Source organism: Acipenser ruthenus, chromosome 38 (genome assembly GCF_902713425.1).
Source record: "Acipenser ruthenus chromosome 38, fAciRut3.2 maternal haplotype, whole genome shotgun sequence".
Lineage (NCBI taxonomy): Eukaryota > Metazoa > Chordata > Actinopteri > Acipenseriformes > Acipenseridae > Acipenser > Acipenser ruthenus.
In genome coordinates, this window is record NC_081226.1 from 7,266,445 (window position 1) to 7,283,180 (window position 16,736).

General features: G+C 38.7%; 1 protein-coding gene across 1 annotated transcript in view; it reads left to right on the forward strand.

The window, feature by feature from the left end:
• Positions 1 to 16,525, forward strand: part of LOC117968204 (H-2 class II histocompatibility antigen, A-Q alpha chain-like) — a 35,663-nt gene extending 19,138 nt beyond the window's left edge. The window contains exons 4-5 of the mRNA XM_059009108.1: positions 10,162 to 10,291; positions 14,581 to 16,525. Of these exons, the coding sequence (XP_058865091.1) occupies positions 10,162 to 10,286 (125 nt within the window). The 3' untranslated portion in view covers positions 10,287 to 10,291; positions 14,581 to 16,525. The remainder of the gene's footprint in view (positions 1 to 10,161; positions 10,292 to 14,580) is intronic.
• Positions 16,526 to 16,736: the final 211 nt, after the last annotated feature.

A 16,736-nucleotide genomic window follows, 5' to 3' on the forward strand; every position in this document is an offset into this window, starting at 1 on the left:
GTTTTAGAACACCCCCATTTTTCCGTTTTTTATTGAAATTTAAGCAGTTCAAGTCCAGTGAATAACCTGAAATGGTACAAAGGTAAGCGGTAAACTGCCAGAGGTTAAAAAAAAAAGTTTAGGTTACCAAAAACTGAAAAATAATGTACATTTCAGAGTTATACAAAAAGGCCTTTTTCAGGGAACAAGTAATGGGTTAACAACTTACAGCTGTTCTGCAGCAATGGAAGTCAATTAAGCCTTGAAAGTTGATGCTAACAATTCCTACAGGTGTCCCAACTTTTGCTGATTACTTACAAACCCTCTGTCTGTATAAAAGCAGTGTTGGAACAGACTGTGTTACTACACCCTCTTAAGCATTATTTGGACAGTATTGTACTGCAGGAAGTAGTATATTGCTCTCATAATGGCGAGAAAAAGGCAATTAACAAAGGAAGACAGACAGACCATTATAACCCTTAAAAGTGTAGGTCTTTCCTTTAGAGAAATTGCAAAGAAAGCCAAGGTGTCAGTGAGTAGTTTCCTACACCATCAAAAGGCACTTGGAAACTGGAGGAAACTCTGACAGGAAGAGGTCTGGCAGACCCAAAGCCACAACAGAATCAGAAGACAAGTTTCTGAGAGTCAACAGCTTGCGTGATAGGCGGCTCACAGGACAACAGCTTCAAGCACAGTTTAACACTGGTCGAAGTAAGCAAGTCTCAGTTTCAACTGTGAAGAGAAGACTTCGAGCTGCAGGTTTGACAGGTCGAGTGGCAGTAAGAAAGCCATTGCTAAGATGGCAAAATACGAAAAAGAGGCTTGCCTGGGCCATGAAGCACCGCCAGTGGACTACTGAAGACTGGAAGAAGGTCTTATGGACCGATGAATCAAAATTTGAAATCTTCGGTTCATCACGCAGGGTTTTTGTACACCATCGAGTAGGCGAAAGGATGGTTCCTCGGTGTGTGACACCAACTGTCAAACATGGAGGAGGAAGCGTGATGGTCTGGGGCTTGCACAGAGTGAGTGGCACCCTGAACCAAAACTGCTACCACAGCATTTTGCAGCGCCATGCAATACCCTCTGGTATACGCCTAGTTGGTCAGGGGTTCATCCTACAGCAAGATAATGACCCAAAACATACCTCCAGGCTATGTCAGAACTACCTTAGAAGAAAAGAACAAGACGGTAGGCTTCAAATCATGGCATGGCCAGTACAGTCTCCAGACTTAAACCCCATCGAGCTGGTTTGGGATGAACTGGACAGAAGGGTGAAAGCAAAGCAACCTACAAGTGCAACACATTTGTGGGAACTTCTGCAACAGTGTTGGGAAGAACTTTCCGAACAATATTTGATTTCCATTGTAGAAAGAATGCCACGAGTGTGTTCGGCTGTTATATCTGCAAAAGGTGGCTACAAAACGATTCCATGATTTCTTTTTTATCTCCAATTGTTTATTTGTTCTATGCTTTAATTTCAGAGTACATTGAGACATTAAACTGCGTAAATTTCAATAAAAACTGAAAAAATGGAGGTGTTCTAAAACTTTTGACCGGTAGTGTACATCCCCACCAGGCTTGACTGAGGAGTTGAAGACCATGGCACATCAGCAGTATGTGCAGAATAGTATAGAAGAATTTGTGTTGACATGTTTAATCACAATTTGATACGTTATTCCATAGATATATGCAAAAATGTGTGACAAAGATGGACAGACAGATAGACACCCCTCTATATCCACAGAATCTGATTCTAAATAACTTCTGCTACATAATGTTAATACCAAGTTTTATGACAATGGAATAAGCGGTTCTCCCGATGTACTGCATGAACAGTTTTGAAGTGATATGCGTACGGACAACCACCTCCACTATATCCCCTTCGCAAGGGGATTTCACCCCTGGCAGTGGATAAAACAAATGACTTATATAAGCAAACTAATACCAGTACAACTTAGCATAGTCACAGACCCTCTAACCTTATTTGTATATCCAAATTGAAGACTGCATCACAGGAATACTTTAGAAAGTTTTACAGAGAGTGTGAGAAGGAGCAATTGAATGTTTAAAGTCATGTCCAATTTAAATAAACAGGGATGCAGTAGAATGTAAATAATTTAAAGATTACTGTATATCAACTCTATTTGAAATGGTGTATGACCTATACTAGTGGCACAGAAGAAATACACAGAGGAGTACAGAATGTGTAGATACTATGGGTGGGTAATGGAGATGGAGGTGCACTTCGTTAAACACACCAGTTTATGTTCGAATTTAAATTCCCAGTTGACACAAAATAAAATACAACGAAAGAAAACTCAGAACACAATATACACAAGCAGATGTCATGGAAGGGGTGCAAGTGGTGCTTCAAACTAAAGTATTGATTGGCAGGCAGACAGGACAGCAAGAGAACAATATAGCATGCACTGTTATTTATAAAAATAAAACCTATTGAGTAATATTAAAAGAGTGGAATTCTGACGTTTCATGGATATGTATCATCCCTGGCAGTACAGTCTCTACAGAAACACAAAGCTGACTTGAAATAGTTCCATATTTGGGGATTCAGCTGAAACTGACCACTGTGCTGGACATACTGTATTGGAAGGTCCTGAGACAGCCCAATATTTGTGTTTGTTTCTTTATTGCCTTATTGAGCAATACTGATCGCCCCGGCACCACAGAGATAACACGGACATAAACAAACAAGATAACTGCTTCCGCATCTAGCGCTCAAAGAATCACGGACATTTAAAGAGCTTTTTGAGATGTTATAGTAATAAAATAATGACTTGGATCGCATTATTGAGGATTTTGGTGATAAAACAAGTGCAGTAGATGATTTATCGGTATGCATGACTATGAAGAGGTATGTGAAAAGTACAGCGAACGAGGAGTGGGGCGGGGCTGGAGATACAGTATTGAGTGTCCTGTTTATATGCAGTGCCTTTTAAACCTGTTTTACTGTGAAAAAAAATACTTTTAAACACCGCGTGTAAAATAAACAGTGCGTGTGAAAATAAATTGGACCGGGCACAGCTGTCAGGCGCTGAAAAAATGAGCCGCAAAGGGTTAAGAGACAGATTCAATCTAAAATTCTATTGTCAAGTCAAGCGAGTGCAGTCTCACCAGTGCATTGTACAACCTCATCATACCCTCCTTGGATTTGTGCTCTACACTTTAGGGTATATACCCAAGCATTCTGTTTGCCTTTTTGATTGCTTTCCTGCATTGTCTGGTTGCTGACAGCAGTGAGTCTATTACAAACACCCAAGGTCTTTCTCTTGGTGTGTCTGTTCTAGTCCCCCCCCGTCCCCCCCCCCCATTTGGTATTTGGATACTGTTTTTGTCCCCCCCCCCCCCGTGCTGCTACAACTGTTTAAATAATATACCTGTAATTTTTTTTTCATTATTAACACCCTTACAACTTTGTTGTAATTTAGGTTGAGTGTTTTTCCACTCTGATATGTAGGGGAAGCTGGCGTCTGGCGATTGTGCCTATGGAGAGCGCTCTGTGCTACTCATGATCTGTGCTGTTTTCAGCTTGTTGTATCAGTGAAACACAATGTTTCTGTGTTTTTTAGAAGTATAAATGCTCCGGTAAATAGTCATCACAATACTCATACTTTTATGGTTTTTGGTTTTATTTATAACCACGGCTACATTTTATTAACAGCAATAGCAGCTGGTTGTTTTCAGTGTTTGATACATTTCTTAATTGCAAAAGAAAAAAAGAAGTACACATAGTGCAAAGAGACAGAAAGTTATACAAAGTCCTTTTGGATCATTTCTGTGCTTGCTTTAATAAAATAAAAAGTGTATTGTTAGTAATTGTAGTTTTATCTTGAGGTTAATGTTTGATACTGTAAACATTTTAAATGGCACACAATTATACTGAGGTGGGAAAAAATAGTAACGTGATAAACATTTACAGTGTAGACTATTTTGTATTATTTATAATGATTAATGGCGTTTCCAAAGAGATTCCTAAATACTGCCTTTTAATTCTGTGCATCCAAAGACATGTAATTACGTTTTAAGAATGAAGCCTACCGTTTGGTTCTGTCTCAGCAGTTTGTCAGTCCCAGACTGTTGTGAAAAATTATATATTAAAATAAACAGGGGAAAAAAATAAATGTGCTAACCAGATTATTCTGCCTTTTATTGCAACTGTGGTACCATTCAGTGAGCGAAAATTGTAAAGGTTACTTTAGCTGAAACCTCCTGATAGAAAGGTTGAAAACCCCTGCTCTAAAATCATGCAGGAAGAGTGATATATATATATATATATATATATATATATATATATATATATATATATATATAAAGTGCTCTGGCTTTTCTGTTCCATACCACATCATGGATTGTTAGATCGTAGAAGGGAGACTACATCAAAAACAAGGGCAACAACTCAGGTAAGATAGCCATTAAATGTATTTATCTAAATGCTAGAAGTCTCAAAAACAAAATGTTAGAACTTGAAGCTACTGCACTAACAAGTAACTACGATGTGATAGGTGTTACAGAAACTTGGTTATCCGAGAGGGATGGAGACGAATATAATATACACTGTATAGGAAAGACAGGCAGGACAGAAGAGGCGAAGGGGTAGCGCTATACATCAGAAATAGTCTTAAAGCCAAATTCAGAACCCAAGCAAAATAATCTGTTATACAATGACATTAGAAATGCGTGTAGCAAAGGAGAAGCCATACTAATGGGGAATTTCAACTTACCCCATATAAAATGGGAAAAACCAGTGGGGAGCACGACGGACGAGATTGAAATGGTGGAAATGACAAATGACTGCTTCCTAACGCAATTTGTCAAGGCACCGACTAGAGGGGAGGCATGCCTTGATTTAGTCTTTTCAAATAACGAAGACAGAATAACTAGCCACTGACAAACTCAGACCACAACATGGTCTCATTTGAAGTGATTTTTAAAACCCAAAAAGTAATGACTAAAGCTAAGGTTTACAATTTTAGAAAAGCAAACTATGAAGGAATGAAATAGAGACTAACAGAAGTAGATTGGAGTAAAATAGAGAAAACATCCACAGAAAAAGCATGGCTATTTTTCAAAAATGTAGTACTAGAGGCGCAAAACAATTCCATCCCAAAAGTAGACAAAACTAAATATAAAACAAAATGGTTTAATAGATCAATTAAAAAAAAATATCCAGAGAAAAAAGGCATTTTACAGAATGTTGAAAAGGGACTAAGAACAAAGTACACAGAAAGAGTACTTGGAACAGCAAACACAAGTCAAAAAGGAAGTTAGAAAGGCCAAGCGAGAGAGAGATAGAAATTAACATTGCTAAGGGGTCTAAAACCAATTCCAAAAAGTTTCCAATATTACAACAGCAAAAGAACATTCAAGGTGGAAGTAACATGTCTAAGAGATGCAAATGGCAAAATCATAGATAAAGAAAAAATAGCAACTATATTAAATGATTACTTTTCACAAGTTTTTACGAAGGAGGATACGGACAACATGCCCCACATGTCGACCTGTTCCTATCCAGTTTTAAATAACTTTAGCATAACAGAGGCAGAAGTGTTAAAGGGACTAGGAGCTCTTAAAATAAACAAATCCCCTGGGCCGGATGAGGTCCTCCCAATAGTACTCAAAGAAATGAAAGAAGTTATTTACAAACCGCTAACCAAGATCATGCAACAGTCTCTTGACACAGGGGTTGTACAGACAGACTGGAAAATTGCAAACGTAATACCGATCCACAAAAAGGGAGACAAAACCGAACCAGGTAACTACAGACTAAATAAGCCTGACTTCTATTATATGTAAACTTATGGAAACTTATAGAAACTATAATAACTTATGGAAACTATAATAAGATCCAAAATGGAAAATTACCTATATGGTAACAGTATCCTGGGAGACAGTCAGCATGGTTTTAGGAAAGGGAGATCGTGTCTAACTAACCTGCTTGATTTTTTGGAGGATGCAACATCGACAATGGATAATTGCAAAGCATACAACATGGTTTATTTAGATTTCCAGAAAGCTTTTGATAAAGTCCCGCATAAAAGATTAATTCTCAAACTTAACGCAGTAAGGATTCAAGGAAATGCATGCACATGGATTAGGGAGTGGTTAACATGTAGAAAACAGAAAGTACTGATTAGAGGAGAAACCTGGAGCGAGGTAACCAGTGGAGTACCACAGGGATCAGTATTAGGTCATCTGCTCTTCCTAATCTACATTAATGACTTAAATTCTGATATAGTAAGCAAACTTATTAAATTTGCAGACACAAAAATAGGAGTGGCAAACACTGTTGCAGCAGCAAAGGTCATTCAAAATGATCTAGACAGCATTCAGAATTGGGCAGAGACATGGAAAATGACATTTAATAGAGAAAAGTGTAAAGTATTGCACGCAGGCAATAAAAATGTGCATTATAAATATCATATGGGAGATACTGAAATTGAAGAAGGAATCTATGAAAAAGACCTAGGAGTTTATGTTGACTCAGAAATGTCTTCATCTAGACAATGTGGGGAAGCTATAAAAAAGGCCAACAAGATGCTCGGATATATTGTAAAAAAAATAAGTGTTGAATTCAAATAAAGGAAAGTACTATTAATTTACAATGCATTAGTAAGACCTCATCTAGAATATTGTGTTCAGTTCTGGTCACCTCACTACAAAAAAGGATATTGCTGCTCTAGAAAGAGTGCAAAGAAGAGTGACCAGAATTATCCTGGGTTTAAAAGGCATGTCGTATGCAGACAGGCTTAAAGAATTGAATCTATTCAGTCTTGAACAAAGAAGACTCCGCAGCGATTTAATAGAAGTCCCAGAGGACTTTTTCGACCTGAAAAAAGAAACAAGGATCAGGGGTCACAAATGGAGATTGGATTAAGGGGCATTCAGAACAGAAAATAGGAAGCACTCTTTTACACAGAGAATTGTGAGGGTCTGGAACCAACTCCCCAGTAATGTTGTTGAAGCTGACATCCTGGGATCCTTCAAGAAGCTGTTTGATGAGTTTCTGGGATCAATAACCACCTACTAACAACCAAACGAGCAAGATGGGCCGAATGGCTGCCTCTCATTTGTAAACTTTCTTATGTTCTATTGTAAAAGTAATGACCACATTTTCAATGCTTCAACACCCAACCAGTTCAGTGACAGAGTTTATGAAATCCTCATTTTTTTTGACCTACGCAAAGTATCCCGTTCTAAAATTAACAAGCAGTACATTTAATCATCAGGGCTTTGCTCTGTCCCCTTTAATTACGTGCAGGGTTCGCTTCTCCCCTGCCACACATAGTTATAGTAGCCTTCGCTGTAATGAGCCATGATCGTACAATCAGAACTTGGGTAATTAATCAATCAACTACTGTAAAGTTCCGTGAGATTTTAAATTTAAAGTTATCAGCAGTTAAGCAGTCCTTAGATGAGATGGTTAATACCTACAATATCTCTATGACTAAGATTTTAGATACTGTAGCACCAGTTAAAACTGGAGGGTGCATTCCAAAAGAAGCACACTGTGAGGCTCGTAAACTGGAACGCAGATTGAAGGGTACCAATCTGCATGTTCATTACCTTGTTTGGTAAAACCATCAGGTTAAATACAGGAATTCTTTTTCCCAAACTAGATCCTTATACTACTCTACCCTGTTTGAAACAAGTAAAAACAATCCTCGCTTTCTTTTTGTGTCTATAGATAAATTAATAAATCCATCTACTAATACCATTACCTCCACTACTGGGTCTAATATTAGTTGTAATAATTTCTTAAATTATTTTAATAATAAAATAATTGACATTAGAGATCATATTTCTCAGAATTCTTCTAGTGCAGACCATTTTTCTTTATCTGAACTAACTAGACCTGATAGAATTACAATGGAGGCTTTTTCTGGCATTAGTTACGCATATGGGACCTACTACGTGTTCCCTTGATCCAATTCCTACCAAATTATTAAAAGACGTATTTTGTGCCATTAATACAAGCATCTTAACAATTATAAATGAAGCACGTTTCTCTGGTTGAGTTCCCTCTGCATTTAAGATCTTGGTGGTAAAAAAAAACAACAACCTTGATCATAAAGCACTTAGTAACTATAGGCCAATATCCAATCTACCATTTTTAACCAAGGTTTTAGAGAGAGTTGTTGCCGACCAATTACATACATTTCTAGCTTGTAATACTGTACTTGAGAAATTTCAATCTGGATTTCGTGCTGCACATAGCACATAGATGGCCCTTGGTAGGGTAGTAAATAATCTCTTGATTAATTATGACTCCGGCTTCCCTTCAGTTTGAATTCTCCTAGATCTTAGTGCTGCTTTTGACACCGTAGATCATTCCATTCTATTAAATCAGCTTGAAGGTTCAGTGGGGTTGGCTGGAGGTGTTCTATCCTGGTTTAGGTCATATCTTTCCAATAGGTTCCAGTGTGTCTCTATCAAGGAGACACAATCAGATTTGTCAGAAGTTACCTGCAGTGTTCCGCAGGGCTCTATTCTAGGTCCCCTGTTATTCTCTTTATATATGCTGCCCTTAGGCAATATTGTACACAGGCACTGAGTTAATTTCCATTGTTATGCAGATGACACCAAGTTATATTTATCCATAATCCAGACAATCCTTCTACTGAGGTGATATTATCTGTTTTCCTTGCTGAAATCAAGCATTGGATGTCATATCATTTCTTAATGCTGAATTCGGAGGTCATGCTTGTGGGCTCACAGCATCAACACAAAAATGACGAATTATGTAAGTTAGACCTTAGCAGTTTCTCAATGGAACTAAAATTAGAAATGAGAATTTTGGGGGTCATCTTTGATCCTAATCTATCGTTTGAGAGTCGTATTAGGAAAATAACTAAAATATCATTCTATCATTTGAGAAATGTTGCTAAGCTTAGGCCAAGTATTCCTGCACCTGATGCTGAGAAGCTGCTGCATGCTTTTGTATCATCAAGGATTGACTACTTACAGCTTATTCAGAACACAACTGCTAGAATTCTGATTAAAACCAAGAAACGTGACCATATTACCCCTGTCTTAGCATTTTTACATTGGCTCCCAGTGGAATATAGAATTAATTTTAAGACTTTGCTGCTAACATATAAGGCCCTTAATGGTCTAGCACCTGTTTATCAGCAGGAGTTGATGATTCCATACCATCCTAGCTGCACTCACGGGGCTGCTTGTTGTTCCTAGGGTCAACAAAAGTAATACAGGAGGCAGGGCTTTTTCCTGTAGAGCACCAATATTTTGGAATGCTCTGCCTGTATTTGTCAGGGAAGCAGATACCACAACAGTTTTTAAATCAAGATTGAAAACGTATTATTATAATTTGGCCTTTTTAAATTTGATCTATGGATTTTAATATAACTTTTAATTGCTGCTTTTATTGTGCTATTATTGCATCATTGTAGTTTATCTTACCATTTTTTATTAGTACTATATATATGTATTAGTAGTATATATATATGTCTATATTGGCACCTATATTTATATGTATTTATTCATTTGAGACTATTATTCTATATTATTAACCTATCTTATGATCTGCCAGTGGTAGATGTATATGTATTATTTTATATTAATGTATGGTTTTATCTTAATGTATCATTCTTTTTGCTATGTTTTGTACAGTGCTTTGAGATACCCCTGTATAAAAGTGCTATAAAAATGTAAATAAATAAATAAAGTTATAAGTGTAAAAAGTTGTCAGGATGTTAACAATGACAAGAAAAATCACAGGTATGTTATATAAATAGTTGTAGTAACACGTGGGGACCTGGAACTGTATATTTTTCTGAACCCCTCTACTTTTTAAATTTAATTAGCTTCTGCCCAGTTCTATAAGGGGTCTAAATCCTTTTGTATTTCTTTGTTGGCTGAAAATATGTCACAATGGTAGCATTATGTGGTGCAGTATGCTTTTTAAAATCAGTTCCCAAAATGAACGGATTATTAATTATTATTCAAATGTAATTAATATTGATCCTTGAAACAAAACTGAATGTTTGTCCCAGCCATAGTGCACAGAATTATTTAGAAATACCAGTTCATTAACATTTTTTATTGATTCATCAAACTATAAGGAAACAGTGACTCCCTCCTGCTTATGCAAGTCTCTTCTTGCTGGTTGTATCATAATACACTTTGAATACCCTCTCCACACAGAGCCGGATGTGCAGACAGATTCTGATGTTGGAGAGACAGCGTTCTGCGCTGTGGGGCTGACTCTGGGGCTCCTGGGAGTGGCTGTCGGGACCTTCTTCCTCATCAAAGGGAACAAGTGCAACTGAACCAGGTACTGGAGCTGGAGAGTACAGTATAACTGTCACTGTTACTGGAGCTGGAGAGTACAGTATCCCTGCCACTGTTACTGGAGCTGGAGAATGAGTATCACTGTGTGAATGAGTGGCTTGCAGTGCACAGGTGTAGAGGTGATGCAGTGATCAAACAATGACAACAAACAGTGTTCACGGTCCTTTAGTTCTTTAATTGTTTTCACGGTTTGGCATCGTTAAATAATAATGTAATGTGTAGTTACACAGGTAAGCAAAACCGGGTTTCAGTCCCGAAATAATAATACAAGAATACAGGCATGGCTCCACGTCCTTTCTCGCGGTGCTCCAGTGCTGGTGGTGAATACACAGTTATTTTGTGACTCGTGCAGTATTTGGAATCCGGGTTTTAATGCTGGCTGGAACAGCAACAGCTCCTGGATGTTAGCCGTCTACTAAATACATATAAACAGTGATTAACAAAACAAATACAAACACTCACGGTTTCGTTTTATGGCTTTCAGCGCTCAGCTCTCAACCATAACAAAGGAACAGATCGCTCGGCCACCTCCCCTGAAATACCCTCAGTCACGCCTCCTTCGGTGGCGAGTCCAATCACGTATCCTCCAATCCTTGACTGACACATTGCCTACTGCAAAAAGGCGATGACTTCTGGTATTGTGGCTCCGCCTCCTTCCTGAATGACTGTGGCAAAGTGGCTTGCAGTGTACAGGTGCAGGAGTGATGCATTGATTAAATGAAAGGCAGACAATGGTAATCCAAGTGCAAGTGGTTTTATTTATAATCCAGGTCTGGTGACTATAAATAATATTTCCCAGGCAATACCCAGCAATGTGTATTGCACTGTTCTAAACAAGGAAATTGCAGTTCCAAATAATAAACATGGTCCCGTTACAAACACAATACACAAACATGGTCACCAGTCCTGGGTGCGTGCTGTAGTGCTCGTGGTGCTTTTACAATTATTTCACATGACACAGGTGGAGTGCTGTCCGGGTTTGTTCGCCATCTACTACTAATAATAGTAAACAATTAGAGACAAAAACAAACAAACACTCACAATACGATTTTCACAATACACAGCTCCTTCCAGGTTCTTTCTCTAACCAAAACGAAGGAACAGATAACATCGCTTCATCCCGTTTGTCCCGTCACTCATGACCCCTTGGTAAACGATTGCAGCCACTCCTCCAATCCGTGGCTGCCACATTGTTTCCCTTCCGGGTTGATACGTTAGTGCACCGAAGCTCTGCCCCCTTTTTAGATGATCAACTTCCTTTTAACCCTGGGAATACATTGTCAGGCCAAACAGTCCGGGGCACTCTGTTCCCTTTACATAGCGCCCTCACAGGTCGGGAGGGAGATTTATAACCAAGATTCATTCTTTCTCTGTCACACACTGTCACTGTTACTGAAGCTGGAGAGTACAGTATCACTGTCAATGCTAATTATTGTGATTGCTAACCTATCAGAAAGCCAAAACTAATAAATGCAGGGCCAGTGAAACTTGATCCCAGCCAGGGAAGGGGCACAGAGCTGCATTGATGTCAGAAGTACATGTACTTCTTAGGCATTTCACAGCACACTTTCCTGAGTAATCTCAAAACATTGTAATCTATGAACATGTGTATTTATAAATATAAAATACAAAACGCATATATAGGCGACATGTAGCTCAATCAAAAGAGCCTCGAATCACGCTGTGAATCTTACTTATATTACAGTAGCCTGTAGTAGGGTGAGATCTGTGCTGGCTATCTGACGTGTGCACGATCCTGTCACTCACGACAATGACACGGAGAGGTTGAGTGAGGGTGTGTGGTCTCTCCTTCTCTCTGAGTGGTCGGGAGGCGGGCCTTGGGGGGGGGGGGGGGGTCGCTAGACCTACAAAAAATAACCCTTTGCCATTTCCTTGGTCTTGCCCTTTTAGGAAAGGACAGCGGGAGCTGTGTTGACAAATTAAAACAAACCCTAGATTATAAATCATAATAGAACGCCAGTGTCTGGAGAAAGAAAAGGGGCAAGTAAGACAGCCGCTACCAAATAATTGGATTACATACCTGAATGGGACGTGTAGAAGTAGCTGGGGAGGTCTGGGCAACCCCGAGAGTTATAGCGAGGGAATAGCAAAGCAAAAATAATACCGGAGCCGCATTGAATAGCAGCGGCTACGGAACACTGCCAGGAGCAGCACCTTTTGTTTGTAGGTTTATTACTGTGTTCTATTTTTTCTTTTGCTTTCCCCTTTAGTTATGGAATATTATTTTCAGCACTTGCATGTCCACTTGTACTGTGACTGTTTCTACCTGTGTTGGTAACCCTGTGGTCCTGATTACTGTTGTCGGCATTCAGGCCATGGACAAGAGTGCCCTCTGCGGGCAAAAATAAATCAGTGCACCCCAGTGGTGTTTCAAAAGAAACTTCTGTCACCCGTGTCAGTGAATTCCCCACAAGCCTTTCACATAGCCTTAAATCTTTAATAATTGCATTGGTCTAGTGTTAAGAACCATATATCTTTTACCAGACTAATGTTGTTTTAACTTTGAAGTTCATGCTACAGAGGAGCAGTGACTCTGATGGTCGATTGGAACAAAACATATATTTACTACATAGTTAAAAAACAATCTTTACTAGAACTGGTAGTAATAGCTTTTCAGCAAAGCAACCTGAAGGCAATGGTTAAGGAAACATTTCTTATCATAGATAGAAAAAAGCAAGGCTGACTATAATAGGGGAGACCTGTGCTGGCTATTGGGCGCATAAATTATCCTGCAGGGGGTGGTCAGGAGCCCTGTGGGACCTGCCTGCAATCATGGCAGTGACACAGAGGTTGGGTGAGGGTGTGTTGCGTCTCTCTCTCTGAGTGGTCGAGAGGTGGGTCTTGGGCAGTGGCGTGCCGTCAGGACCTTCAAGGTATTCTCTGCTGGCCAGACAGTGCCAAGTAAACTGTCAGTCAAATGACATTACGTTGCCTCACTCACTTGCGTAGTGTGCTTGCTTATACTATGAAGCATACTACTCTAATTAATATTTGTTCATTTGTCTGACGCCTTTATCCAAGATGACTTACAGGGTTTACTAGAGGTTTTTTAAGAGTCTAGGGGTTTCCAGAAGGGGATGTGATCAGCCAATAAGAGATCTGCATTTCCCCTGCATAAGTCTAAAACAACGACCAGACGCTAGAAAAAAAACAGTTGAGGGTATTCTCCGTTTCAGTTGAAGGGCTTGAGTGAGTTTAACCAATAGGCGAGTCGAAGAATGTCCTTTTTTTTTTTTTAGACAGGCGACCAATCAGGAGTGAGCAGAGGCGGGCCATAAATCTCCCAGGGTATTCTCTGCCTCACCTGAAGGGCCTGCTTTAGCAACCAATGGGAAAGTCAAAGCTCTGATAGCTGACCAATCATTAGTGAGCAACCTCAAAACATGAATATTCCTTGTTTAGCACTGCAGTTAGGATAGCTGGGTTTCGTACGATATTGCTTATAAATATACATTGATAAATACAAATACCTTTACAACATAAAATTATTTCGAATTTTATTTTACACTAAAATAAAAAAAACGTGAGAAAACTGAGACATCATAGTCGATTTGGTTACAAATCCTTTTTCAAGGAGAACTTTCTCGGAAAAATTGGAGATTGTTAAAAAAGGGATATACTCGGCACTTTCAGATTTCAAATTATGAAAGGTATCTGTGGCTTACAGGTAGCTGCCACTTAAAAAAAGGAGGGGGGGGGGGAGGTTGGGACGACTCTGCTACCCCAGTCCATTTTGTCACGGCACGCCACTGGTCTTGGGGGGGTCGATTGACCAATAGAAATGACTCTTTGCTGTTCCTTTGCTCTTGCCCTTCTAGGAGAAATGACAGTGGGAGCTGGGTTTGTAAACCTGGAGTACACAGAATAAAACAAGCCCGCCAGTGTCTGGAACGAGAAAAGGGGCAAGCAAGCCCGGCTGAGGAAGACAGGCGCTACAAATTATTTAATAATTTATTACGTACCCGAGGGGTGCATTGACAGTTTAGTTAGGGAAGTCTGGGCAACCCTGTGAGTGATAGTGTAGAACAGAGACTTACCATTGCTGGTATTTTTGATCCATGGTACAACGCCGGTGAGGAGGTGTCAAATAAACGCTCGGACTCCCGTATGTTAAGTGAACCCCCACGCCCTCTCTCACTGACAAGTAGAACACTTCACTTTTACTTGCTGATAAGAAAAATAACAATTGCATTGCAACTGTTTAAAAAAACTAAAACAAATGTTATCTGATACTGATCTTTTTTTTTTCAGGGTTTCCCATATGATGAAGAAATCCTGTCAATGTTCCATTTATTTTTTATTTTCTTACTAATGATTTTTATATGATTTTAATAAATGTAAATTGTATTGAGTGACAATAAAGTCACAAGGCTTGCTGCTTTTCATGTTATCTGAAGGATGGACCCCTCCTCTTCTCCCTGCTCCTGTGGGTGTGGCTGACAAGCTCATCACAAAGCACTCTACTATACTACTGCAGATGTATGTTATCTGAAGGATGGACCCCTCCTCTCATCACAAAGCACTCTACTGCACTCTACACTGCAGCTGCATGTTGTGCCACTGAGGTCTCACACTGAATAATATGTGTGAATGATTCTGTACCTGAAATCTGTGGGGGTACTTGAACTTGTTTCATATAATTTCATTCCTTCCTTATACTGTACAGTAAACTGGCTTTGGTTTTACTTTTAAAACATCAGAAAATATCAAAACAGAATCTATTTTTGGGACCCATGTGTTTCTACATTAAAACAAAAGCTGAAAACAAGCAAAATGTGCAGCCAGTAACATGCTGTGATCCTAAAGACAAGGCTGAGATGACTTGGGAAGAGAAACAGTAACAGACATCCTGAAAGGGAAGCAAACTAAGAACTTTCTTTAACCCTGTGCGTTACTGCTATCTGGTACTACACTAGTTTAAAACAAGTTCTGGGTTTGCTTGTCTTACTTTCAGGATGTCTGTCCGTATGCATGCAACGTATCATCTGCTTTATCACGGCTGTAATTGTGTTTAACATGACAATATTAATCAGGTGATTCATGAATGGTATTTACTGTAAAAACATAATTACCACGTATCTCAGACAACACAGAGAAAAAAATATGTCTTGTTCAGTCTAATTTCCTTTTTAGTTAATGTTTTGTAAGCATGTTTCTTTAAGCCAATTGCACAAATAATTATTACACTTGATTACACTTTATTACATACAACATAACTTTTTATATTTTCCTACATTTATTAATATCTATTTTTCCTGTGCTAGAGCATTTATTAGGTGTACTAAGTGTACAGCGTGGATTTTGATCATTGTAGCTGGAAGCCTTTCTTTGTATGATTGCTGGCTGCTGTTACCACTGCAGAAAAAGAGGAGGAAATGTATTAATGGTTGTAACCACACTGCTGTTGGCTGTTTGTACCCAGTGTATATGATAATTTGTACCCAGTGTATATGATAATTTGTACCCAGTGTATATGATAATTTGTACCCAGTGTATTTGATAATTTGTACCCAGTGTATATGATACCATACACAAATATGCAGGTAATGTTTTAGAACTTTTTACCATTGTTTTTGTTTGTATTCACTTTAACTACCTGTATGTATTATTGTTTTATAACTATGGATACTTGAATTGTGTATGGTATGGGATGTAAAGGGCTTTTTGCTGTTTTACATTACTGGAGGTACTTATTTTTGTTCTTATAATCACTGGAAAAAACTGGATAGGGAATGTTTAAAATGAAAACACAAACCCATAAAATTGATGTAGCTGATGTTTTTTTTTTTTTTTGCTACCATGACTTTAACAGCTGTATTAAAGTCATGGTAGCCTGTTGCCCTCATTTCATTCCAAACAATTGAGCTGCATTGCCAATTACTAGTGAGTTTAGACTTAAAATACAATGTTGCTGTAACATGCGCTTTTTTCAAAACTGCAAAAAGAAAAATCCATCTCTGCATGTGTGCATGATCTATAGAGCCCCAAACTCACCGACCAGCTGTCATTGCACTGCAGTGAATCTGTCTCCTAAAATGCAGCAAAGCCACTTACTTTCAATTGAAAATGTCTGTGTTTATACATTTTGATTTTAACTCCATACTGTGGATAGTCTGATGCTTTGACAGCAGTTTAAGTGCTCCATTTGTTTAAATAAAATGTTATTGCTATTGTTAAAATAAATGGTAAATATCAACTGTCATGTTAATTGGGAAATTAAATTAAAAGGAAAGAATTTAAGAACATAATAACATAAGAAATTCAAAAATGATAAAAGGCCATTCGGCCCACCTATGCTCGCTCGCTATGGTGCCAGCTTGGTCCGTTAACACAGAAGAGATGAAAAACAAAAACCCATAACCAAGTTATTAGGGGAAATGAAACCTCTGGGAATCCGTGGCTAAACG